The sequence below is a fragment of the Rattus norvegicus genome, chromosome 17 (assembly GCF_036323735.1).
Source record: "Rattus norvegicus strain BN/NHsdMcwi chromosome 17, GRCr8, whole genome shotgun sequence".
NCBI lineage: Eukaryota > Metazoa > Chordata > Mammalia > Rodentia > Muridae > Rattus > Rattus norvegicus.
The window spans coordinates 13,899,809-13,925,848 of NC_086035.1; the positions used below are offsets into that span (position 1 = coordinate 13,899,809).

A 26,040-nucleotide genomic window follows, 5' to 3' on the forward strand; every position below is an offset into this window, starting at 1 on the left:
CTGAATGTTTCTGATGGATGCCCCAGGCAGGCTCTGCATCAGGTTAAATAAAGACAGCTTTGGCAAACACGAGCAGATGATAAGTGCTTAAGGAGATGGGAGTGCTAACTACTCTAATTTGGTCACTGTGTGCTGTAGAAATGTATCAAGTTAGCACACAGCACCCCATAATAAATGTGCAAAATTACTATGTGATAATTAAAAGTAAATTTTTAAAGAAGACAGCTTGGGGAATTGGGTTCTCAAAAGATCACCCAGACAGGGAAAATGATGATAAACTTTTGGGACTGGCTGTTGCAAGAGGCTCAAAACTGCTCGGTCCCATCTGTGGTTACTTGAGTGATGGTTGTATTGATTGATGGCTGTTAGCTTACAAGGCTACCACAGGGATGTCAATAGGGCTATTTAAAATGTCACAACAATGGTGATCTTACAGCTCCTTTCATTGTTTTAAAATGTTTGTTTTTTAATTGTGTGTGTGTGTGTGTGTGTGTGTGTGTGTGTGTGTGTGATATGTGTGTAGGTGTATCTCTTGGTTTCTTTTCTGTTGCTGTGATAAAATACCCTAACAAAACCAACTTAAGGAAGAAAGGTGTATTCTGGTTCACAGTGCAAGGGGCAGCTCACCAAGGCAAGCAGCTCACACACTTCTGCAATAAGAAGAGCCATGCACAGATGTTTGTGCTTAGGCTGTGCTCTCCATCTCACACCACTCTGCCCAGGGAATGGCTCTGCCCACAGTGGACAGGTAGTCAGACCTTAAACCACAATCCAGATTAATGCCCCATGCAAATCCCTAAGGGACTGTCTCTGAATTATAACCAAGTTGGCAGTTAACACTAACTCCCCCCCCTCTCCATCCTTCCCTCACTCCCTCCCTTCCTTCTCCTCCCTCCCCATGTGTGTGTGTGTGTGTGTGTGTGTGTGTGTGTCTGTACTCATGAACACACGTACACAACACGTGGGGAAGACTTCAGATGTCATCTTCTCTCACTCTCTACTGTATCCCCTTGAGGCAGAGTCGCTCCAGCGCCCTCCTTTCTCTCATCCCCTGCCTCAGGTGTTGGAGTTCCAGGCGCGAGCAGTAACACTCGGCTTTTTAGATGGTTGCTCAGGCTCCAATCACATGTCCTCATGCTTCTGTAGTAAACACGTTAAAAACAAAACCAAACCCTGGGTTGCTGCAAGCTTCTGGTTAATTCCAGAACAGTAGAGTTAGACCAACCAAAATCATTGGGCAACTTCATCATTAATTATGTGGGAAATGATTCCAGAGGACCATTATTGGTGAGGTAAATCTTCGCTTTTGCATGATTTCATTTAATTTAAGTCTCATGATTTGCTGAAATGCATACATGCACATTTAGGCTCTGAGGCTCTTTAGGTTATAAATTATCTATTTTTCAATTAAAAGGGGTTATTTCTGATGTGGGTGTCATATTCCGATGAGAAGATCTCTGAATAAGGCAGCTTTATTTATAAGACAAACCACTCACCTCATTTACACACATTCCCCAGAGATGGCTGGCTGGGGGAATGGTGACTAATTTCTTTCTTAGTAGTAGGTATAGTACCCATCTATCTCTCAGTATTAAAGCAAGAGCTCGGACACCATTCTGTTGGTAAAGTGCTTGCCTGAAAGGTTCAGGGTTCCATCCCCAGTGCCATATTCACCAGTGTGGTTTCCTATGCTTGTAATTCAGGCACTTGGCAGCGCAAGAAAGGATCCGGAGTTCAAGGTCGTCCATGGCTATGTAGGACACTCAGGAAAAGCCCAGGGCTCCTGAAACTCTGTTTCAGTGGGTAGACTTGGATATGGATACAAATATGTAGAAATGTAGGCTATCTCCTTATTCCAGACTGGCTTTATTAAAAAAAAAAAAGAGGTTCATGTAGCTCATTCCTTTAGAGGCCAAGTACGTGGTGCTGGCACAGGCTCAGCCACACTGAGGGCCCCTTGGATGTATTTCATTGCCACACAAGTGCTATGAAAGATAATGCAGCGAGGGGGCACCTGGGCCCAAGCCAAGGTGTGCCCATGAGTAATTACACCACTTAACAGGTCTGGTATAAAGGGGGCTTACTGGGGGAGGGGAGGGCAGATGAATGGACACCGAGACAGGCAGACAGACAGGAGACATGAGGGCTGAGAAGGGGGAAGGCACAGAAAAGGACAGAGAGAAGGGGGGGCAATACCAGAGACAGAGAGAGAAGAGAGAGGTAGAGAGAGAGAGAGAAAGAGAAAGAGAGAGAGAGAGAGAGAGAGAGAGAGAGAACAAGAGATAAGGTGAGAGAGTGAGAGAGGAAGCAAGCAAGCTGGGGTGGTGGGCAGTTGTTTTATATGCAACCCCACCCCTGGTGGTGGTAGCCAGTGATGATGTAAGCTGTTGCTAGGTCCCTGGGAGGAGCCTAGTGGAATCACCTGTAAGCTAACATTCCTCCCTTTTGGTTTAATTGAAAATGAAGAACTAGGCAGGGGTGATGGGTGGGGCAGGAGTGAGGCTGTTATGCTCTTTAGACTACTTCCTGCTGAATGGTGGCGATGGCATTTTGTGGGACACTAAGAAAATTGGGATGCTGGCCAAGTCCTGAGAGAGCTGGTTGCCTCACTCTTGTCCAGGATCTGTGAGAATATCCGTGGCTAGGAACGTTCAGGCCCAGTTGAAGCATCTGTGAAGGTAGATATGGATATGGCTACAGATATATAGAAGCATAGACTATCTCTATATTCCATATGGGCCAGACTGGAGCACCTGTGGGTGGCTGCTCTGGAGCCTTCCAGGATGCAAATCTCAAGGAAACACCTGGATTTGGCAGGAAACTGGAACACACACACACACACACACACACACACACACACACACATTTTTTCTTAGGTGTATATTTGGAACTTTAGACCCATGGTAGTTGGGGGAATGGAGAGGAATCCCACCCTCTGGAATAGGCAATAGGTGGAAACTTTGGCTGTTGATTGACATGGTACTCATCTGGAGTCCATTTGAACTTCGAGATGTGGATCCAAGTGAATTCTCTGACCCTTATGAGAATCTTTTTAAGTTTACAAAAAGAGATACAGTTTAGGCATCTTAGCATTGCCATTGTAATCTGTACCGAAACCCACAGGGTAAAAAGGCAGTGGACTCACACCCGTGTGTCATAGCAGAGGCTTGGGGAACAGTTGCTTTTGTTAAAAGCATGGACATTCTTTAAGTGAGGCCAGGGAAGACAGGAACCTTCCCGGGAGCAGAAAGGGCAAAAGCTCATTTGATCTTGGTTTTCGGTCTGACCACTGACCATGAAAGAGGGGCTTTGTCCCTCTATCCAGAAGATTAGGCGTGTATAGATTTAGCACCGTGAGAAACACGTTTAAGTCTATACTTCAAAGACAGCCAAGGAAACATAAAGTCTTGAACTTGCAGCTATGACACTGGATTGTATGGTGGGAGGCTCTACCAGAGTGAGAGCAATAATTTATCAGAATCCCATTGATTAATGTTAGAGCTCTGAACTTCTGATGTCCTAATACAGCTGTAGCATAGTGAGAGGAAGAACTCTGAAGCATTTTTCTTTCTTTAAAAATTTATTTATTTATTTGTTATTTATTTATTTATTTACTGTATGTGAATACACTGTCACTGTCTTCAGACACACCAGAAGAGGACATCAGATCCCATTACAGATGGTTGTGAGCCACCATGTGGTTGTTGGGATTTGAACTCTGGACCTCTGGAAGAGCAGTCTGTGCTCTTAACCTCTGAGCCATCTCTCCAGCCCCACCAAAGCATTTTTTCATTCTTTCTATGTTCCCTAAATCACTTTTTATTACCATTTAAGTTTTCACTTGCATTCGCCTGCCTCAAGATACCTTCTTAGACCCTAAAATACTTTCTTAGATCCTCATAACTTAAGCTTCTGTATCCTCAGACCATAATAAACTTTACACCTTTCTCCTATCCAATTATTTACCATGAATAAGACACAGATGGTTGACCATTGGGAGCAGTCACTGCAAGGCGAGTCCCTTTAGATAGAGGAATAGTAAAAAGGTTACATCTGAAGCCTGTTTATCTTTTAACCCGAAGCCTGTGAGCGCGGTAAACCTGTTTGCCTTTCTGATTAACATGGCGGTGGATTACGTTGGGTTAAGGAGCTAGCTGCCTGTTATTCTCTAGCTGTCAAGTAGTTAATTTAGCCAGCAAGATGCTCGGAGACCTGAGAAGGATAAATTATAATCTAGATGGCCTATCTTTTAATTAAAATGACAGAGACTAGTCCATAGTCCACAACCTAGACAGTTGTCCCAGGCTCCTGTGGTCTCCATGGCACTGGGGGCAGAGGCAGTCTTTGGCCATCAGGCACAGAAGGTGAGAGGCTTTTTCTGTGGAGGAGGAACATGGGATAGATTGACCTTGCCTTGTCTTAGGCAATATGGGACAATTAATTCCCTGGGTATCCTCTCTGTCTGTACATCAAGCCCTACCCATTGATTGGTGAGGCAATGGGGCAGTCTTGCCCAGTGGTTAATAGACCACAACCCAGGTGGAGTCCTTTGTCGTCATGGCCATATATCTTCTTGGAGACCTTGCAGGGGTCACTGCTAGGATTTGAGAGTCTCTGTCTGTCATAGTAAGCTTAAACATATTAAATGCCAAATCCAGCCAGTCTGACAGGCTTGAGGGCTAGAACTTACCAGCATATCTGAATTAAACAGACTGTCTATTTTTAGTTATCTCCTGATGGATCCATGTAGATGTCTCATTTGTAACTTTAAGACTCCATCTTAAAAGTCCCACCACCTTTTAACACTACCACCTTGGGTATCAAGCCTCCAACAAGCCATGTGTGCTGGAGGCCACACTTAAACCAAACCCAGTGCTTTGTTTTTATGTTAGATTCATTGGTCTGCTCCTATGATCAATTTTGAGTGAAGGTCACCGAAAATCTTTTAACAGAATGCAGAGTCTGGACGAGCCGTGGACTGAAGAAGAGGGAGATGGCCCCGATCACCCGTACTACAACAGCGTTCCCAACAAGATGCCTCCTCCAGGAGGGTTTCTCGATGCTCGATTGAAAGCCAGACCCCACGCTCCTGATGCAGCCCAGGTAAGTTTGGGGTTCTCTTCCTGGGGGGAGGCTGGCCTTCTTTTGCATTCGCCTCCTTCAGTGTTATATTTCTGGCTGATACCCCATGTGGCTTTTGACACTATCACTTGAAGACTCTCTTCACCAATTTCACAGTGTGGCGTCACAGCGTCTTGTCTACCACATGAATAAAGACAGCATAAATCTTAGCACCAATCCCAGTGTAATACACGCTTGATGAGGGGATGGCAGGATTCGAGGCTTTTAAAAGCCACTGTGGGCTCCCTGGAAAGAGTTGACCCATCCCATGAAAGTATAACAATTTTATTTGATTTTTTTCCCTATCTTGTTCATCCCTCATTCTGCTCTAGCTTCATCTTAATTGCTGTGATAATGTGACAAATACTGTCACAGTGACCAGCTGAGAGGAGAAAGTGCTTGTGTTAGTGTACTGCACCAGGTTACAGCCCATCACTGTGAGGAAGTCACAGGGCAGGAGCATGAAGCGACAAGTCACATTACAACCACAGTGTGTGTGTGTGTGTGTGTGTGTGTGTGTGTGTGTGTGTGTGTGTGTGTGTGTGTGTTTGTATACTCCCATGCTCCTTTGTGCTCAGTACCATGCTCCTTTGTGCTCCACTCCCATGCTCCTTTGTGCTCCACTCCCATGCTCCTTTGCGCTCCACTCCCATGCTCCTTTGCGCTCCACTCCCATGCTCCTTTGCGTTCTTCTCCCATGTTCCTTTGTGCTCCGCTCCCATACTCTTTTTGTACTGAGCTCACTTCCCCCACTTTTATTCAGTTCGACTACCCCTGTCTAGGAATCTGTGCAGGTACAGTGGACCAGGTCTTTCCACATCAACTTACCTAAAAGGCAAGATCCCCCGCTGATTTTCCCACAGACCAACTGAATGTAGACAATCCCTCATTGAGACTCTCCCCAGATTCATCTCTTCTAGGTCGGGTCAAGCTGTCGACTGAAACAAACCATCAGAACCTCAACTCAAACAACTTTTAACTCGAAATTGCTTCCTAAAATGATTGCATCTCCATCTTTTATAGACGCTTCTGAGATTTGGGGGGGGGGTGTACTACAGATAGAACCCAGACTCTTGTGCCTGGTGAGCTGAGCCACACCTCCAAACTCTGGATATTTTCAAGGTTATTTGTGCCAATAACAGTGTCAGAGCAGCATTGACATCAAGGTTCTGACACTGCAGCTTCCTGGTTCTCAGAGAATGTGCTTCTCTGAGAGCGGATGGCTACTGGCATATAAGGTCTCTCTCTGTGGTTGCCCTTGAGAAGAATTATGGGGGTGACAAAAACAAGGAAAGGATGTTGTAGCATTAATGAGGTGGTCATTTTATTTCCCAACCATGCAAGGGTATCTGCTGAACGCAATGCCACTGTGAGGTGGGGATGGAAAGGTGGGCATCAGAGAGGATTGTATCAGCCCATAAGAGCCCGACCCATGACACTGTGGATCACAAGGGTGAAAACTGAGAAGACAGTTCTTTCCTTCTGAATACTGACATGTGTCTCTAGTTTTCAGGAAAAGAGCAAACTTATTACCAGGGAAGACACTTAGGAGATGCATTCGGTGAAGACTGGCAGAGAGCACCCACCAGGCAAGGTACGAGGAGAGTGATGGGGCAGCACTGAGCATGCTCTGAACAGGTAGATGCACTGGCCAGGGCCTCCTTCCACTTCCTGTGAGGTAGGAGAGAGAGTTCATGGAGACTTCGGGAAAGGGAACATTCTACAGGAGCCCGGAGAGTCCAAAACTCAGTATGTCGTAAGCTCCTCTTTGATTTTCTTTTGGTTTTTTAATTTTGTTTTAGTGTTTTTATGATACGAGACTTTGCCGTACAGTTCAGACTGGCCTTGAACTTTCAGTGATCCTCCTGCTGTAGCCTTCTATGTGTTGGGATGACAGGCGTGAATCGCCTCACCTGGCCATCGAGATCTGATTTGAAACCAGTAGATATGATCTCCCACAGAACGGACACGAATTTATTTATCTGTTTGCCCGTAGCCATTCTTCCTAAAGGAGGATGAATAAGGGGTCTGTTACCCAAGTTAAGCAGAGATGGCCACAAACAGAATGATCCAAGCTGGTGCTCCCTCTTGGGAAGCACTTTCTACATTATCTCTGGGTGACAAAACAGCTGAGGTCCCCCGGGCTCAGCCTTAGCACCCCTTGGGCCTGCTGGGAGGTCACTTTGAAACAGTGTCACTCAGTGCAGGCTCCCAGGGTCCATATGACGAGGCCTTTAACTACCAGTGCCCACCCTGACGCTGGCTGGAGGATTCTTTCTATAGATCAATCAATCAATCAACCAGTCTCTCTGTCTCTCTGTCTCTGTCTCTCTCTCCTCCCCCCCCCCCCTCTCTCTCCATGAAGGATTGAGGAGTGTCATACAGTGCCACGGTACAGACAGGCTTAGAAGAGAATTCACCTTGAGTAAATATTCTCAACAGCAGGCTTGAGGTGCTGCTGTATCGAATCCTGGGTCTTCCAGGCACAGACAGGAAGTGTGCTGCCATCCTAAGAGATAACAGGGTTCACTCTCTTGCTGCAGGCTCCTTGGACATCTATAGCACACCAGAAGGGAAAGCTCACATGGTTCCTGTAGGAGAAACACCAACCTATGTCAACACCCAGCCAGTCCCACCACAGGTTTGGCCAGCAGCAACCAGCAGCACTGAGAGCAGCCCACGGAAGGACCTCTTTGACATGAGTAGGTGTCCTTTGCTTTTCCTGTGCTGCCTTTTATCCAATATCCTTATCGCTACCAAATTTTCTGTGGTCTGGTGTGATGATTAAGGGTGTTTTTCTGACTTTGATTGGGTTCAAGTAAGGTGTTGGAGTTGCTACATCTTCCCTGTAGTCAAGAGACTTTTCTTTTGAGAAAATTGGCTTTCCTCTTGAAGACCAACATCATATACAAATATTTGTGTTCATTTGAATATTAACTGGCCATGATGTGCTAACCGTTATATGATTTCAGAAGTTGCAGAGATGGTGTGGCCATAGTGAGAGACCCCTGTTGTGGGTTATCCTGATGTTGTTATTTTGATGTTAAATTGTTTTCTCAAGAGGGGTTGCCCCCCACGAGCAGCCGGTCATGTACTTAGGTGAGCTCACGTGATACTTCTCTCCATTTTAGCTGGTCAGTAAAGGCTATAGCCTGTGACTGGGCAGCGGAGGGGAAAGGTGGGACAGGAGGTCTTTGAGAGGGAGGCAGGTAGGGAGAGGAGGAGAAGGGAAGATGAGGCGGGGAAACCAAGATGGATCAGAACCTTGTGGCTAGGAGAAACCGCAAGTAAGAAAGGGTTTTATAGTTGGGGGATAGAAGTCACCATAGCACCACATCTGCCCCATTTAGGACACGGTTTATCATTATAATAACTAGATTGTGATTTTTATACAGGCTTATTGGGGTTGGAAATTACTACAACATACCCCAGTCTATAGCAAGGACATGTGGATGAGAAATTGTTTAGAATTATTTACAGTGTCCTCTGTAACCCCTCCCTCCCTCCCTCCCTCCCTCCCTCCCTCCCTCCCTTCCTCCTTCCTCCCTCCCTCCCTCTCTACTTTCCCATCCCCGTCCTCCTCCCACTTCCTCCCTGCTCCTTCTATTGGCTCTTGGTTTTCCCTCTCATTCTCCAAAAATGTATCTAGTGCTTACCGTCTATCGAATACTTTTCTAATTCCTGAAGCTCACAGGAACATCGGAGCAGATGGCCCTGCTCGGAGGGGTGGGGGGGTTAAATAACCAACCGCATGCTGTCAGGCTGAGGCTTGCCCAGGGGTGTGCTGAGGAGCAGAATGAAGGGAGCCCAACACGCTTGGCAGGATAGGTTGATGCTGTCACATGGCCTTGTTCCTTGGCGTATAGTTAGAGGAAATCATGCAATTCATGAACCGAAATGGAATAAGTAGAAATTGTTAAGAAAATTGGAAAGAAATGTGGAAGCTTAGGAGGATGAACATACATACGTACATATGTACATACGTATATACATATATACACATATACATATATGCATATGGGAAGAGAGAGAGGAGTTTATGTATGGTATGTGGGGGAGGGATTTGTATGTGTGTGCACTCTCACGCCGGTGTGTGCCGTTTCTCAACGCTCACAAGTACACACACCCATGTGTGCACCATTCTCAAGAGCCATCCCCATTGTTTTTGAGAAAAGATCTCTCAGTGGGCTTGGAACTTGCTACCTAGATTAGCCTGACTGGCCAGTGGGCCCCATGGATCTGCCTTCCACACGCTATTGGTGCTGGGACTGCAAGTCCACACCTACATGCCTGTTTTTATTTTTGTTTTCTTTTTTAAAGATTTTTCTTTAAAAAAATTTTTTTTGTGTCTTGAGTGATTTTGCCTGTGTAGGTATATGCTTAACACATGCATGGCCAGAGAGTCAGAAGACAGCTGAGAGGGCTGAGGGCTGAGGAAATTGAAATCTGAAGACATCTTACTCTCATCTATTAATTTTTGTTCTTGTTCTCAAAACAAAGAGAAGTGGTGACTGGAAGGAGAAAATATGTTAAGAAATCATTGTCTGTCTAGAAGTAGGGAAGTGACGTCTGTATATCCCGAAACACTACTGCTAAGAAGAATGGTGGAGATGCTGTGACAGCGGTGCTAATGTTGGTGGCATTAGTGATGACAGTGATGTTGCTGGTGATTTAAGTGAGGGTGGCGGTGATGTTGGTAGTCTTGGGGATGATACTGGTGATGTAAGGGATTATCGTGGTGCTGATGTTGGTGGTGTTAGGGATGACGGTGGTGGTGATGCTGCTGGTGATGTCAGTGACTATGATGATGACGGGTTTTGTGTAGTGTTGGCAATGGTAGTGACAATGACTGACGGTGGACTAGCAAGATGGTGATGACACAGAAAACAGCATTATGCAGAATTTTCAGTACTTCCTGTAATCAGATTTTTAAAAGTGGGGCGAAAAGGAGAGCCCAGGAGCTGAGGTGGGACTGGAAGATTCAGTCACTAATGTGCTTGTTGCCCAAGTACAGGGACCTGTGAACCCAAGTGAAAATGCCAGGTGCAGCAGCACACATCTGTAACCTCAGACCTGGGAAGGCAGAGACCGGAGGATGCCTGGCCAGCCCAGTGGAACTCTGCATCAGTGAGAAACCCTGTCACAAAGAGCAAGGCTGCAAGGAATTAGAAAAGACATCCAACATCGCTATCTGGCCTGCACATGCATACGCACATATGCACATATACAAACACATACCTACACACATATTCACATGTACACACACATACATGCACATATATAAATACATACACACATATGTGCATACATGCATGCACACACACAAACACACACATGCACACATATTCTCATGTACACACATGTATATGCACTTATACAAACACATATGTGCATGCATGCATGCACACGCATGGGAGCGCGCGCGCACACACACACACACACACACACACACACACACACACTCTCATTTTAGCCTTCAGCCAACGGCTTTTAAATCACATTTCCTCTCTACATTTGTAAAACATTTAGCAATTCTGAACAAGATCTAATTTTGTTCTGATGTATTCTTCTGTCCTTTTTCCCATCCTTTCTTAAGATCTAGCAGATTTGGCTTGTTTTACGACATTCATTGCGTGGTTGTGGAGTTTCAATGAGTGTCCCAGAAACACTGTGGGACTCTGGGGCGGAGCCTTGTTCAAGAGAGAGACGATCGTAGATCGTGCTGTTTGCAGTGTAGAATGCCGGTGGTCTGATCCTAAACCCTCGGTGGTTACGTGGCGCTGTACACACTTTTCAGCGCTTATACCAAGGCCCCCATCCTGCAGAAAACCGCTCACTGAAGTTTAATTAGATGTACTTAGTGGATCCTTTGGCTGCTGGTATGGTTTTTACTACACTGGTATGCTGTATAATATGACGTCTGCTGCCACGTAGATTAAGCCAAGAGTGACGTCAATACTCAAATACCAGGAAAGGTCAAGGCCAAGTAGAACTCTTATCCTGGAGCAGGTCTACAAGACACACCTCGGATTCTCTGAAGTAAATCGTGGAATCAGAGTTTCATAGTGTGTCTTTTCCTTCGGAATTGACAGGTTTGTATATGAGGTTTCTTAAGGAGGCTGCCTAACGGCTCAGAGAAGGTAGGTAGTGCGAAGTGGCGAGTTTTACCTGCCCTCTGGTGGTGTGGAACACTGAAGTCCTTCTCACCAGCTAGACAGAGTGTGTCTTGTCCTTGGCACCGAGCACAACCCCCGACTGTCTGGGAAGTAGACTCACCAGAGAGCCCTGCCAGGATTTGGGCAGCGCATTTAAATGCTAGTTCCGATGATCCATCTCCGTTGCCAGCCTCTGTCAAGAGTTACATTTTAATTTTCATCTCTTGCTCTATTTTTACTGCTCCCTCTTCCGGAGATTGATCTGTCGCCGTCATATGTTGTTGACAGAGCCTTTTGAAGATGCCCTCAGAAACCAACCCCTGGGCCCTGTGTTGAGCAAAGCTGCGTCTGTGGAGTGTATCAGCCCCGTTACACCCAGAGCCCCGGACGCCAAGATGCTGGAGGAGCTTAATGCTGAGCCCTGGTACCAAGGCGAGATGAGCAGGAAGGAGGCAGAGGCTCTACTACAGGAAGATGGAGACTTCCTAGTCAGGAAGAGTACCACCAACCCCGGCTCCTTTGTCCTCACAGGCATGCACAATGGCCAGGCCAAGCACCTGCTGCTGGTGGACCCGGAAGGCACGGTGAGGCATGGGCAGGCGGCATTCAGTAAGCTCGGAACTACCTCTGACCGTTTCTGTTTACCAGGCCTTGCAAGGGGCCATATCCATACCGTCTCCTCTGTTTACGGTACCTGTCGGGGACGGGAGGCTTATGTGACAAGTATTTGTGATCGATGCCCTGTGTGAGTTACAAAACTTGGACAGCTATAGTCCAGGATAAAAGCTTTGGCCTTCACCACCTTATAAGGTAAAGAAATCTAGCCTGGAGCCATGACTTAGTGCTTTGGAGTACTGAGTTTGTTTTCTCAGCATCCACATTTGGTGGCTCACAACCTTCTCTAGCACCTGCTTCAGGGAAGTCAGTACTCTCATCCGGCCTCCACGCGCACCCGTGCTCATGCTCATGTACACACACACACACACACACACACACACACACACACACACGTTTTATGGAAGGGGAGCGGTGGAGACAGTTCAATGGGTAAAGGGCTTGCTCCATGGATTAGCTACCTTTTTGTCCCTGTGATAAGATTCTAGGATCAAAACCAACCGAGGGAGGTTTGTTTTGGCTTACTGTTCCATGGGGGTGGGGATGGGGGAGGAGAATGCGTGAGCTCACAGTGATGGGGACTGCATGGTGGTAGGAGTGTGAGGCTCCACTGGTCACGTCACACTTTGTCTACACATCGGGGGGAGTGAACTGGAAGTGGATGAAGCTGTACAGTCTCAAAAGCCCAGCCCCTTCCATAGACTTCCTCAGGAAGGACGCACTGTCCAGTGGGTCCCCAAATGGCATCAGTGAATGTTCAGATACATGAGCCCATGGAGAACAACTTTTCACTCAAACCCCTACACCATACGAGCACGAAGACCAGAGTTCGAATCCCTAGAATCGACATAAAAGCCAGGCATGGCAGCGTCTTTACTCCTAACGCCCTCATGGCGAGATGGGAGAGCAGCTTAGTCAGGGTTTCTATTACTCTGACGAAACACCACGGCAAAAGCAACTTGGGGAGGGAAGGGTTTATTTGACTTTGTTTTCCTCATCACTGTTTGTCATCAAAAGAGGCCAGGATGGGAACTCACACAAGGCAGGAACCTGGAAGCAGGAGCGGATGCAGAGGCCATGGAAGGAGGGCCGCTTATTGGCTTCTCTCTTATAGAACCCAGGACCACCAGCCCAAGGATGGCCCGACCCACAGTGGACTGCACCCGCCCCCATCAATCAGTAATTAGGAAAATTTCCTAACAGTTTCACCTACAGCCTGTTATTATGGGGGCCTTTTCTTAATTGAGGTTCCCTCCTGTCAGACGGCATTAGTTTGTGTCAAGCTATGACAGCACAGAGGCTAGTTTACTGTATATAGCTGTGAATGATGAGAGACCCAACGAGAGTCTCAGACATGGCGGAAGATGAGGACCGACACTCAGGGGTGTCCTCTGACCTCTGCGTGCGCAGTGTGGCATGCTCGTGTCCAATCTCTCTCTCTCTCTCTCTCTCTCTCTCTCTCTCTGTGTGTGTGTGTGTGTGTGTGTGTGTGTGTGAGAGAGAGAGAGAGAGAGAGAGGGAGAGAGAGAGAGAGAGAGAGAGAGAGAGAGGGAGGGAGGGAGGGAGAGAGAAAGAGAGAGAGAGGATAAAGAAACAGGGAAACTTCTTTGGCTTCCTGTATGGACACTTAAAAAGTTACCCATGTTTTATATCCTATAGCACTTTGGGGACTGAAGAGATGGCTCAGAGGTTAAGAGCATTTGTTGCCCTTGCAAAGGGCATGAGTTCAGTTCCCAGTATGCACAGCAGATGTCTTCTCATAACTAACTGCCTGTAACTAGCTACAGGGGATCTGACATCCTCTTCTGTCCTCAGAGGCACCTGCACACACGAGTGTAGACACGCACACAAACACACACGCACACCACAGCAATAGCAATGACACCATTCCTTCCTGAAGTATCCACCGCGACCACAGAAGTCAAAAGTCTGCTGGGTCTTCAGTATTTATCCCAAACGATCCCCAGACTGGAACCTCTAGACTTTCTTTCTTTCTTTCTTTCTTTCTTTCTTTCTTTCTTTCTCTTTCTTTTTTCAGTGTTCACTCTTTTTTTCCCCATCTTTATTAACTTGGTTATTTCTTATTTACATTTCGATTGTTATTCCCCTTCCCAGTTTCCAGGCCAACATCCCCCTAACCCCTCCCTCCCCCCTTCTATATGGGTGTTCCCCTCCCCATTCTCCCCCCCCATTACCACCCTCCCCCCAACAATCATGTTCACTGGGGGTTCAGTCTTGGCAGGACCCAGGGCTTCCCCTTCCACTGATGCTCTTACTAGGATATTCATTGCTACCTATGAGGTCGGAGTCCAGGGTCAGTCCATGTATAGTCTTTAGGTATTGGCTTAGTCCCTGGGAGCTCTGGTTGCTTGGCATTGTTGTTCATATGGGGTCTCGAGCCCCTTCAAGCTCTTCCAGTCCTTTCTCTGATTCCTTCAACGGGGGTCCCATTCTCAGTTCAGTGGTTTGCTGCTGGCATTCGCCTATGTATTTGCTGTATTCTAGGTGTGTCTCTCAGGAGAGATCTACATCCGGTTCCTGTTGGCCTGCACTTCTTTGCTTCATCCATCTTATCTAATTGAGTGGTTGTATATGTATGGGCCACATGTGGGGCATGCTCTGAATGGGTGTTCCTTCTGCCTCTGTTCTAAACTTTGCCTCCCTGTTCTTTGCCAAGGGTATTCTCGTTCCCCTTTTAAAGAAGGAGTGAAGCATTCACATTTTGATCATCCCTCTTGAGTTTCATGTGTTCTGTGCATCTAGGGTAATTCAAGCATTTGGGCTAATAGTCACTTATCAATGAGTGCATACCATGTGTGTTTTTCTGTGATTGGGTTACCTCACTCAGGATGATGGTTTCCAGTCTCTAGGCTTTCGTACAGGACTGTGAAGTAGGCTGGGCTGCAGGAAGCTCTCCACCAATCACCTCCGGCTTTTGCAGGTCACCGAGGCAGAGCCTCCGACACCGAGCTGCTGGTACAATTCTGTCTGAGTGATTCTGTGGGTCTGGCAGGCTTGTCTAGCTGCCAATCAATAAGAGTATTGGACTTCACTCTGGGCAGAGTCCAGTAATTGCCAAGTTCAGTAAGTGCAATTTAATCAACTTAACCGTTGAGCAAATGCCAGGGTAGTTACTTAAAAAACCTCTCATCCAGTGGAAACCAAAGGAGGGAGGTTAGAATTACTTAGCAGAATTAGATCGGTGATGGATGGGCAGGAAGGGAACTGGAGCGTGTGGTTGGACTGTGTGTTTAGGGCACAGAGGAGGGTAGGGGTCACCCAGTGTGATTCAGTGGACTGAGATGCCCACACAGTTGCTGCTCTCAAAGTATCTGTCTGTACGGGGCAGCCACAACCCTAAGTATGGAAACACAACCCTGAGTAAGGTAACAACTTCTTTTCTGCCCATCTTCTGTGAAGTTCTTTTCTTTTTAAAAAGGAAAAAAACCCCACTTTATTAAAAAAAAGGGGGGGGTCTTGTTTGCCTTCATGAACACCAAGCTAGCTCACCTATGAACTTTCGGAAACTTTCCCTCCACTTCCCCTCTTGCCTTCACAGCATTGGTATTCCAGGTGTGTGCGCCCTGCTCAGCTTCACATGAGATCTGGGGATTCAAACTCAGGTCCCCAAGGCTTGCACGTCCCTCCAGCTCTAAAGAGATGTTTTGAGGTGGACTCATTTCCTGCTGCGTTGGTTGTCCAGCGTCTGTCACGCACATTCTCTGAGAGCTGCCGATGTGGATGTGGCCCTGTGGAGGAGGGACCTGTACTGTCACAGACCCACACACAGTGTCTATGGGACAGGCGGCCGGGGAGGGAGATTTGGGGTCAGGGGGAACCTGCACGTTGACTGTAATGTACTGTACCGTTATGTACTGTACTGACGTTCGTTTGATGGTCAGCAGCTCGAGGAGGAAACATCCCTGCTTGCTCTTTATACTGCCCACCTGCCTTTGGTGACCTGTGGGGTAAGGTCAGGGGGACGTTTGTCATCTGGTTCTCACACCTTTAAGTACTTGTCACTAGCAGATGATCTGGGATCTAAGTCTGACACTCTTAGCCCACCTGTGGTCGATTCAGACTTCTTACTGGACTGAGTTTTTTTTTCTCTTTGTTTGGGTTTTTTTTGTTTGTTTGTTTGATTGCTTTTGTTTTTTCAGCCATAAAATTTTCCAATCCATTCTTCTTAATTTTTTTTTTTCTGTCAGTTTGGTCTGTGGCGTTTCTCGTCAAACAGAAGTGCCTTTCTTCGGAATGATCCGTCTGGATCTACCCTTTTATAAGTGCAATTTTAATAAATACTATACTAATGCAACAAAATATATCAGTAACATTTATCTTTACTACGTTTATTTATTATGTGTGCGCCTTATGCCCTGTGGTGGTTAGAAGTGTTAAAATTGCCTTTTTGGTCTTGATTTAACTTTGGTGGGTGGTATGTCTCAAGAATTTGTTCAAATATAGGGTTTATTTTTTTTAAGATTTATTTATTTTATATATGTGAGTACACTGCAGCTGTCTTCAGACACACCAGAAGAGGGCATCGGATCCCATTACAGATGGTTGTGAGCCACCATACGGTTGCTGGGATTTGAACTCAGGACCTCTGGAAGAGCAGTTAGTGCTCTTAACCACTGAGCCATCTCTCCAGCCCTGGAGTATAGATTTTTAAAGTGTATCTTTCTGATTATCTGGATTCCTTTGGTGCCTTCCTATCTGCCCCTTTGCTTCTAATATGGGTGGTTTGGTTTCCCTCCCATTTCCTTTTGGTTAATTTGGCTAAGGAGATTTTAATTTTACTGATTTTTTTTCTCAAAGAACCACCTCTTTGTTTCTTTGATTCCTTGAATTGTCCTTTTATTGATTTCCGTCCTGAGTTTATTATTTCCTGCCATCTACTCTCTCTGTGCATTATTTCTTCCTTTTGCTCTAGACCATGTAGGTGTGCCGATAAGTTACTAAAATGAGATCGCTCTGGTTTTGTTTTGTTTTGCTTTGTTTTGTTTTGTTTTCCAGTAGGCACTTGACCTTGCCTCTTCGAACAACCTTCCGTGGGTCCATAAATTTGATATGCCGCCTTCTTATTTTCATTCAGTAGCAAGCTGTTCAGTTTCCATGAGTTTATAAACTTTCTGTTGTTGACGACTTCCATCTTTAATCCACGTTTAGTTTTTGTCTGGATGACCTGCCTATTGGCAAGAGGTGGGTATTTTATTCTTCCACAGTCACCCTCTGAGGTTGAAATAAGACATGATTTTTAACCATAGTGATTAAAGTACTGTCGTAGTTTCTTTTATAGACTTAGGTGCCCTTGCATTTGGTGCACAAATGTTTAGAATTGCAATATTTTCTTGGTGGGATTTTTCCTTTGATGAGTCTATAGTCTCCCCGGTCTCTTGATTGGTTTTCACTTGAAATCTATTTTGTCAGATAATGAAAATGGTTACACCAGCTTGTTTCTTCAGCCTGTTTGCTTGAAATGTCTTTTTCTAACCTTTCACTCTGAGGCGATGTCTATCCTTGATGTTAAGGTGTGCAGCAGAAGGATGGATCCTGCTTTCATAACTAATATGTTACTCTGTGTCTTTTTATTGGGGTACTGAGACTATTGATACTGCGAGTTATCATTGAGCAGTGTTTACTGATTCCCGCTATTCTGTTGTGGTGATGTGGTTCCCCCATCTCTCCCCCCCTTTTTGATTAGCTGATCTGAGATCATTTGTTCTTTGTGTTATCTTGGGTGTGGTTGAAGTTTTCCTATAGAGCTGGATTTACAGAGACATTCTACTTAAATTTAATTTATCACGGAATATCTTTCTTTCTCCGTCTATTGTGATTGAATGTTTTGCTGGGTATAATAGTCTGGGCTGGCATCTGTGCTTTCTTAGAGTCTACAGTACATCTATCCAGGCCCTTCTGGCTTTAGAATCTCCATTGAAAAGTCAGGTGCTATTCTAATTGGTCTGCCTTTATATATTACTGGTCTTTCCCCCCTGCAGCTTATAATATTCTTTCTTTGTTCTGCATGTTTGATGTTTTGATTATTGTGTGTCATGGTGAACTTGTTTCCTGTCCAGTCTATTCACTGTTCTGTATGCATCTTGTACCTTCATAGGCACTGAAGTGGACATTCAATAGGCACTGAATGGATGCTTGATCCAGCATGACTTTTATAAATTATGAACTGAGAGTTCAAGGGATTTAGGGAGCAGGTTGAGGGTCTCTGCAAAGCTCAGGGTCTGGCAGAGTAGCAATCTGAGAGAGACCAGAAGGAAAGTCAGTTTAGCCTGATTTAGTTAGCTGGTGCTGGTTCAGACTTCTAGAGCATGACCCGGGACAGTTTATTTCAGCCACGTTTAGGCATAGCACAACATCAGAAAAGTTTCCTGATGACAGTTAACTCAGTCCTGTGTGTACAGCAGCTTTGTTCGCACTGAAACTCTTTACAAAGTACAGATGGCCTCTGCCACAGAGATTTGGTTCTATTGACTCAGGAATGCCTGTAGAGTCAGGATTGGCCTGGCCCTAAGATAACACTGAAGTTACCTGAGCTGACATAAATTACAAGTGAATCTTTCGTCAAGATGGGTTCAATGGATGAGAAGCCATGCTCAAGATAGAGAGGGGGTGCATCTGGGATAAATAAATACAGTCCTTTAGGGGATTAGGGAGAGGCTTGACCCTACAGATAGCAAAGATCACCAGCTTCTGAAGTATGTCCATCCCCAGCTCTCTGGGTGGAAACCAGGTAAATATCTCTTTCCTTTGGTTTTCATAGGGCTGATCTGTAAGCATGAGGCTCTCGTGCCCTCTACGGGTGTGTGAGTGTGCGTCCATGACCTTGCTAATGTTGAACCGTGGTGAATTTTTACAGGTGTAGAATCACAAACAAGACTACTAAATAGAAGCACCCCAGAGCCCTCTCACCCCCTGCCCAGGTCCTGCAGCGACTCAGTTGTGGTTATCGAACAGAAAATAGCAGAAAAAGCTCATCAAGAATTCCATGAGAATATAAATATTTCGCTTGGAGATTGGTATTTAAAACTCAGAATGTTAAAAAAAAATGTCTAGCTGAGTATGTATGTCATCATGTAGGACAAAGATGATTAAATGTTTTCCCAAAGTCTTTATACGCCAAAGAATTATCTTAAAAGACATGTTCTGTGTCTTTGACATCTGCCGGCAAGAGCAGAGAATACTGAATTAATGCACGCACCCTGTGCCCAGCTCTTTATCTACTCATACAATCAAGAATTCCCTGCCTAGGGAATAGGGCTGCCCACAGTGGGTGTGGCTGCCTACATCAATTATCATAATCAAGATGATTACCCACAGACATGCCCATAGGCTAGCTTGATCTAGATAGTATCTCATTGAAACTCTCATCCCAGGTGACTGTAGAGTGCATCGGGTTAGCAATTAAAACCAACTCTCATACCCTACTAACAATAATTTATTACCTTTTTCCCAAGCCTGTATCAAGGTGTGTGGGAGTCTAGGAAGTGGGGTTGTAATTCTGGAGTGAAATTTGCAGGACCATCAAGAATGCTTGTTAACTCGTACCCACTGATGACTGTTCTTTTTGGTGGGGGGGGGGGCACACTTTTAGCTGGATCTGATTATCCGATTTAATTGATCTTATGGAGGATAGCTTTAACCTCAAAGGAGATGGAAATGAAAGACTTAATTAAAAATGTAAAGTTGCCTCCTTGCCGAGAGGACACTGAAATAGACGTCGGAACACGTTCTCTTCAATATTTATTCTTCTGATTTTCATGGTAATTGGCTGGTCCCTGACTAGAAAGGGGGAAGTTTGCCAAGCTAGAGAGAGAAGGATGCAAAAAAAAAAAAAAAGGTCTGAGTCTAAATTTACTCAGGCGTATAGCAGCCTCTGAGCTCTCTGGCTGTGCACCGAGGTCGCTGGGAAGCCAAAGAGGAGGCCACCCAGCCCAGCTTGAGGAGCCTCTGTGGTAGATGGGGTGTTGAAGAAAGGGACTCAAATAGCATTGGGGAGAGCTAGTGAGAGAGCTTGTGGGAGAGGCCTCAGAGATGGCTCATTCTGTCAGCCCGAGTCTGTCTAAAATTATCCCTGAGTCATTCATAGTTGATTCTTCCTTTTGGCCTAGCACGGCCAGCAAGGTGGGCTGGGCACCATGCTTACATTGGGAGAGTCTGCTAACACTCAGTGTCCAGGTCCTCTGTAGGCTTGACTCAGGTAGCCTTCAGCTATTGAGGCTCCCAGAGTACACTAGTGCTTTTACTTACTAACAGTAACAACTTCTGCAGTCACGAGGTCTTTCTGTGCCTCCACTTGTCCTCTGACACCTGAGCTACATCACCTGTGCATGTCCCCTGCGGGGACCCCAGCTGGGCCACCCCCAATAATAAGGCACCTATCTTATCTTTATGTTGAATTGATTTCCCAGGAAGGAAGAAGAGTTGGAAGGAATTAAGGGAAGGGAGAAGTATTCTAAATATTTTGTAGTGTATTCTTGCTTGACCCCTTGTCGTTTTGCTTATAAATACCATTAGTGCGCATCTCCATGAAGAACGTTAAAAAGAAACACAGTGTAAAGTCATAGGAATAAAGACTTACCTTTGGGGTTGGGGATTTGGCTCAGTGGTAGAGCGCTTGCCTAGCAAGCGCAAGGCCCTGGGTTCGGTCCCCAGCTCCGAAAAAAAAAAGAAAAAAAAAAAAAAAAGAGACTTACCTTCCCCTCAAGTTTCTGCTGCTTTGGAGCATTTCCTGACAACCTTATCAACTTTATCTCTCTCTGTGGTATATAAACATATGTTTGCATAACCTGTAAACTTGTACATTTAATTTCTAAAAGAGTTTGTTATCCCTTGAATTATCTTTTTCATACGTTTGTCTTTTTTTTTTTTTTTTTTTTTTTGGTTCTTTTTTTCGGAGCTGGGGACCGAACCCAGGGCCTTGCGCTTCCTAGGCAAGTGCTCTACCACTGAGCTAAATCCTCAACCCCTCATACGTTTGTCTTAATGGATGTAGTAAGTCTTTGTTTGTTTGTTTTATGTGACTTGAATTTCTTTCTGTTTTCTGATTTGTCTCCTGAGTGGGAATTGGTCTGTTCCCTTGGTGCTGTGCTGTTTTAAGATGTGCTTGTGGTGGTGTCTAGACATAGGATGCTGTATTAGATTCCATGAGGTTGGTCTCCTTGCTGTTAAGGCTTGGTTCTCTCTCCCTTGTATCTATCCAAAACATCAAGGAAAGAAAGGAGAGGGAGGGAGAGAGAAAGGGAGAGAAGGAGAGAGGGGAATGGGGAGAGGAGTAGGGGGAGGGAAGGGAAAGAGAGAGAGAGAGACAGAGAGAGAGAGAGAGAGAAAGAAGACGAAGAAGAAGAGGAAGAGGAGGAGGAGGAGCAGGAGCAGGAGGAGAAGGAGGAAGAAGAGGAGGAGGAAGAAGAGGAGGAGGAGGAGGAGAGGGAGGCAAGGAAGGAGGGAGGGAGGGAGGAGAGAGACCATGCGAGCACACATTGGTCCAGAGGCAGCAGGATAAGTTCATGAGGAGAGAGAACTTTCAAAGCCCTTAAGGAAGCTACATTCACTGCATATAAGCATAAAGGAGTCCAGAAGGAAGGGTCCTTCAGTCCCTAAGGACAGTGGGGACTTCTGAGTCTTACAGGATTTCAGTGTGCGGCACAAAGGCAAGCTCCAAACCATAGCCTACCCTGGCATGGTCTTCATGCTGGGCATCAGAAAGCACTAGAGAAAAAGGAAGCTATAGTTCGAGGTTGCCCTTGGTCCAGAGACCAGGGAGCTGGACTTGCTCACAGCTGCAGTGGAAGGGAGAAAAATGAGTTCCCTACAAGAGCTGTGAGGCCATGGGTCAGTTTTACCACTTTCTGTCTCAGAAAGAAAGTTGCCAGGGGTGGGGGTGGGAGGGGATGGAGGTGGAGTGGGGCTTGGAGAGGGTGGAGTAGGGTTGGGATGGGGTAGGGTAGGGGTGGAAAGGGATGGAGTGGTGGTGGGAGAGAGTGGGGTAATGGTGGTGGTGGAGGGGGAGAGAACAGCCTGAGGGGGTAGGGACAGAGATCTGGAGTTTGTTTTGAATCTATGGTGGGATGTATGTATATTGTACAAATGAATCATTTGACAAATAAGGGATTTGAATTTTCCTGGATTTTGATATCTGTAGTGGATCTTGGAACCAATTGTCTGTAGACACCAAGAGACCACTTACTTCCTATATGGCGTTCTCCCTCTCTTCCTTCTTCCCTCCTTCCCTGTGTGTGTGTGTGTGTGTGTGTGTGTGTGTGTGTGTGTGTGTGTATGTATGTATGTATGTATGTATATATGTATGTATGTATGTATGTATCTATCTATCTATCTATCTATCTATCTATCTATCTAGATATCTAGATATCTAGATATCTATCTATCTAGATATTTATCTACCTACCTATCTCTCCCAACTTTAAATGCTGGTCTTTTTAAGTACCTTCTCTTTTTATTAATATTTATTTATTTATTTATTATATGTAAGTACAGTGTAGCTATCTTCAGACACATGACTTCAGACACACCAGAAGAGGACATCAGATCCCATGTGGTTGCTGGGATTTGAACTCAGGACCTCTGGAAGAGCAGTCAGCACTCTCAACCACTGAGCCATCTCTCCAGCCCTTATCAGTACCTTCTTGACTTTTGGTCCATAGGTCTCAATGAACCTTGTTTTCACCTCCTTGGAAGGTCTCTGAGTCAGAAACTCGAACAGAATTGAAGGTGGTATAATGTCTTATTTCTCCCAATTCTCTGCCTTTCTGAGGTGTCATCCTGGAAGCCTTGAGCTGGTCTCCTAATAGAACCCTTCTGAAGGGCATCCTCCAATCAGCCTTCTCTCTGCAAATCTGCCATTACTTTCTTTTATCTGACACCGTAGTTGTCTACATTTCTTCCTACAGTGTTTTTCTGAGAGTTTCATGAGAGTTTTTCTGTTTTCTGCTTAATACATTTGAGTCAATGTTTGAGTGGATATAAGGTCTTTATTTTTTTCCCACATGGATGTCCAATTGTTCTAGGACCATCTGTTAAAAACAGTTTTCCTCAGTACATGACTTTATCTCTCATTAAAGTTAGTAGTCGTTGTCTTATGGGTCTATTTCTGGCTCGTTATTCTGGTCCAGGTGCACATGTCTGTCCCTCCACTAATACCCCAGTGTCTTGATTCCAGCAGTGGAGTTTTCTATATTTGTTCTTTTCTGAGACCAGAGTGCCAGCCACTGTCGCAGGGAACCAGCCCTGTTCTTTTCTTTCAGTATTTCCATGACTACTCTGGATCTCTTCTTCTCCTAATAAACTTTAGGGAAAAAAATTACTAAGAGCAACAAGTTAGTTTGATACATTGTTTATACTTTGCTAAGTTTATACCTAAGTATCTCACTGAATACCTGAAATCCTCTACTTTCTTTTATGTTACAGTGATTGGCATTTTGTTTTAAATTTAAGCTTCAAATTTTATGTGGCCATTGCTAGTGAGTAAGAAAGTGATTGACTTAACATTTTTTTTAAAAGATATACTTATTTATTTTATTTATACGAGTACGCTGTAGCCATTTTCAGACACACCAGAAGAGGGCATCAGATCCCATTACAGATGGTTGTGAGCCACCATGTGGTTGCTGGGAATTGAACTCAGGACCTCTGGAAGAGCAGTCAGTGCTCTTAACCGCTGAGCCATCTCTCCAGCCCGGCATTTTTATTTACTTATTGTTATTAGGTGTGCGTGAGTGAGCGTGCATGCATGCGTGCATGTGTGTAAAAGGGCACTCATGCCATAACACATGTGTGGAGGTCAGAGGACAGCTTCCTGAGGTTGGTTTTCTGCTCACATCTTCACACAGGTTCCAGGGTTTGAACTCAGGACACCTTTACCCAGTGAACTGTCTTAGTGGCCTGTGGTTGGCTTTTGTATATTAACTTCAGTTCTTGGAAAGTTACTTCATGTATTAGATCAAGAAGTTTTCCTCCTTGGTGTCTAATCAGCTTCTTTATCACAGCTGTGCAGGCATCCGTAAACAAAAGGCAATTTCACTTTCCTTCCAGACCTGGATTTCATTGCTTTTTCTGGTCTTCATTAACCGGGACTTCCTTTCTATTGTCCCAGTGTGGCCACAGAGAGGACTGAGGTAGGCAGTGTCCACAGGGCAGTGGGACTGGAAAATCAAAGACTGCCTCAGAGGGACAGGTAGGTGAAGCAGGCTGAACTGACCAGCTATTGTCGGTGACGAGGGTCTGTACAGAGACCACCTCTGAAGCATGGTGAGCCCTCGGGTCCAGGAAACCTGGTCCTCCTCTTGCCTTTCTGGGCCAAATCTAGATGTTCCAGATCGCTCTACTGTAATGGGGTCTTTCTTTTCTGCCCGGGAAGCCCGCTCAACCTCTCTTTCATTTTATCCTCACAGGTCCGGACGAAGGACAGGGTCTTTGACAGCATCAGTCACCTCATTACTTACCACCTGGAGAGCAGCCTGCCCATTGTCTCTGCCGGGAGTGAGCTTTGTCTCCGGCAACCAGTGGAGAGGAAACCCTGAGCTTGCCCTGCGCCCAGGTCAGGAGGACCTGGGCTCCGCTGCTCTTAGCCTATGGAATCTGGGGCAACTGTCTGTGGGCCCATCACCTTCTTCAAAAGCCCCGTGAGAGAGGTTTCCTTCAAATTCAAATTTCATAAATATGTTCACATGACTCAGATGCATAGTAGAAATGTATATACCCACACATCCTGTACAAACGGCCCCCATATTTATATTTTTTAAGACTAAGGAAGATGTGAGATTAGCGCTCTATGCCGTATGTTTCTAGGGAGAGGCAAGTTGGACGGTAGTTGCTCTGGCAAAAGCTATTCACTAACCTCTATTCTACTGGGAAATTCTGCTAGGAGGGTGTAACCTGCAGTTGTATTTAATCAACACAATTCGGGGCGAATGCAGGTGAGCTTAGCAGCTCCAGGACAAACACAGTTGCGATAGAATATGGCAGCGTGCTGCCCAGACATCTGCTCTGAGGGTAGTTTGGTGTGAGTGCTGGTTCCAGGCGGCAGCTTGGCTCACGGACGGTGGTATCTCCCCTGGGATGGTGGTACCTCCTGCAGCCCTGGCTTGTTGGGTGCTGCCTCCCGGGCCCCGAATTGATGCTGTGTGAATGGGTTTTCTGCCACAGGATGACCCACTGAATCTCTATTCCAAAGCAGGTGGCTCATGGTGTGTGTGTGTGTGTGTGTGTGTGTGTGTGTGTGTGTGTGTGTGTGTGTGTGTGTTTTGGGAGATTCATTTGAAGCCAAACATGATACTGATTGACAAGTGCTTCCTCGGTGTTCGTCAGCACACTGATGACACGACTGTCTTAGGAAGCAGGGTATGCGTATTCCTGGTCTGTATGCCCTTCAAGCTTTCTGTCTGTCCTTCAAACCAGTGTGTCCATCATGGGCTTGGTATGAAGTGCCCCCCCACTACCTCTCGTATTCAGTAGAACGAAAACCATGTGTAAGAGCCTTGAAAGACCTGTACCAGCGTCTGCCCAGGATTGAGCCTTGGAGACACACATCCCAGCTGTTCTTCCCTGGTCCGTGTGTGCCCAGCCCTATGCTCCAGTCTCTGGAACCAGCTGGAGAGAGGCGTAGTGAGCCACCTTGTCTCCCCTCCACACTTTCTCAGTAGCCCCATGAAAAGGGACGGAGCAGTGACCCTCTGCCTTTTCTCTCTACCATCTGAGAAGCTGTTGTTTTCATGGTGGGTGATACTCTGTTGTTATTTTCTTGGTGGGTGATACTGTGTTTCAAAGCTGGCTATATCCATGACTTCTAAAACAACAAGTGGGCTGTGGAGCAGATGCTGCATTTGTTGCTTGTTGTAACCTCCTCACAGGACTGCAACCTGGGCGTTGGTCCCAGAGATCCCATGTGGTAGCACTCCTGGCCGGTTTAACAGGACTCTATGTTTTAAGGTGGTGCGATGAAAAATTGGATGTTTTTAAGAGGAATTACGTTTTCGTGTGTGTGTTTGTGTGTGTATTGTGTGAGGGTGGGTGGGTAGAGAGAAAGGGGGGAGACAGAGGGAAAGAGAGGGAGATGGAGGGAGGGATGGGGGAGAGAGAGAGAGAGAGAGAGAGAGAGAGAGAAGCACTCAGTGGTTAA

General features: G+C 45.8%; 1 protein-coding gene across 1 annotated transcript in view; it reads left to right on the forward strand.

Moving 5' to 3' along the window:
* The window catches only part of Shc3 (SHC adaptor protein 3), a 120,454-nt gene extending 95,829 nt beyond the window's left edge, over positions 1-24,625 (forward strand). Inside the window, exons 8-12 of the mRNA NM_001105743.1 lie at positions 4,953-5,103; positions 6,628-6,715; positions 7,665-7,823; positions 11,565-11,860; positions 24,314-24,625. Coding sequence (NP_001099213.1) covers positions 4,953-5,103; positions 6,628-6,715; positions 7,665-7,823; positions 11,565-11,860; positions 24,314-24,442 — 823 coding nt within the window. The 3' untranslated portion in view covers positions 24,443-24,625. The remainder of the gene's footprint in view (positions 1-4,952; positions 5,104-6,627; positions 6,716-7,664; positions 7,824-11,564; positions 11,861-24,313) is intronic.
* The last annotated feature ends 1,415 nt before the right edge of the window (positions 24,626-26,040 follow it).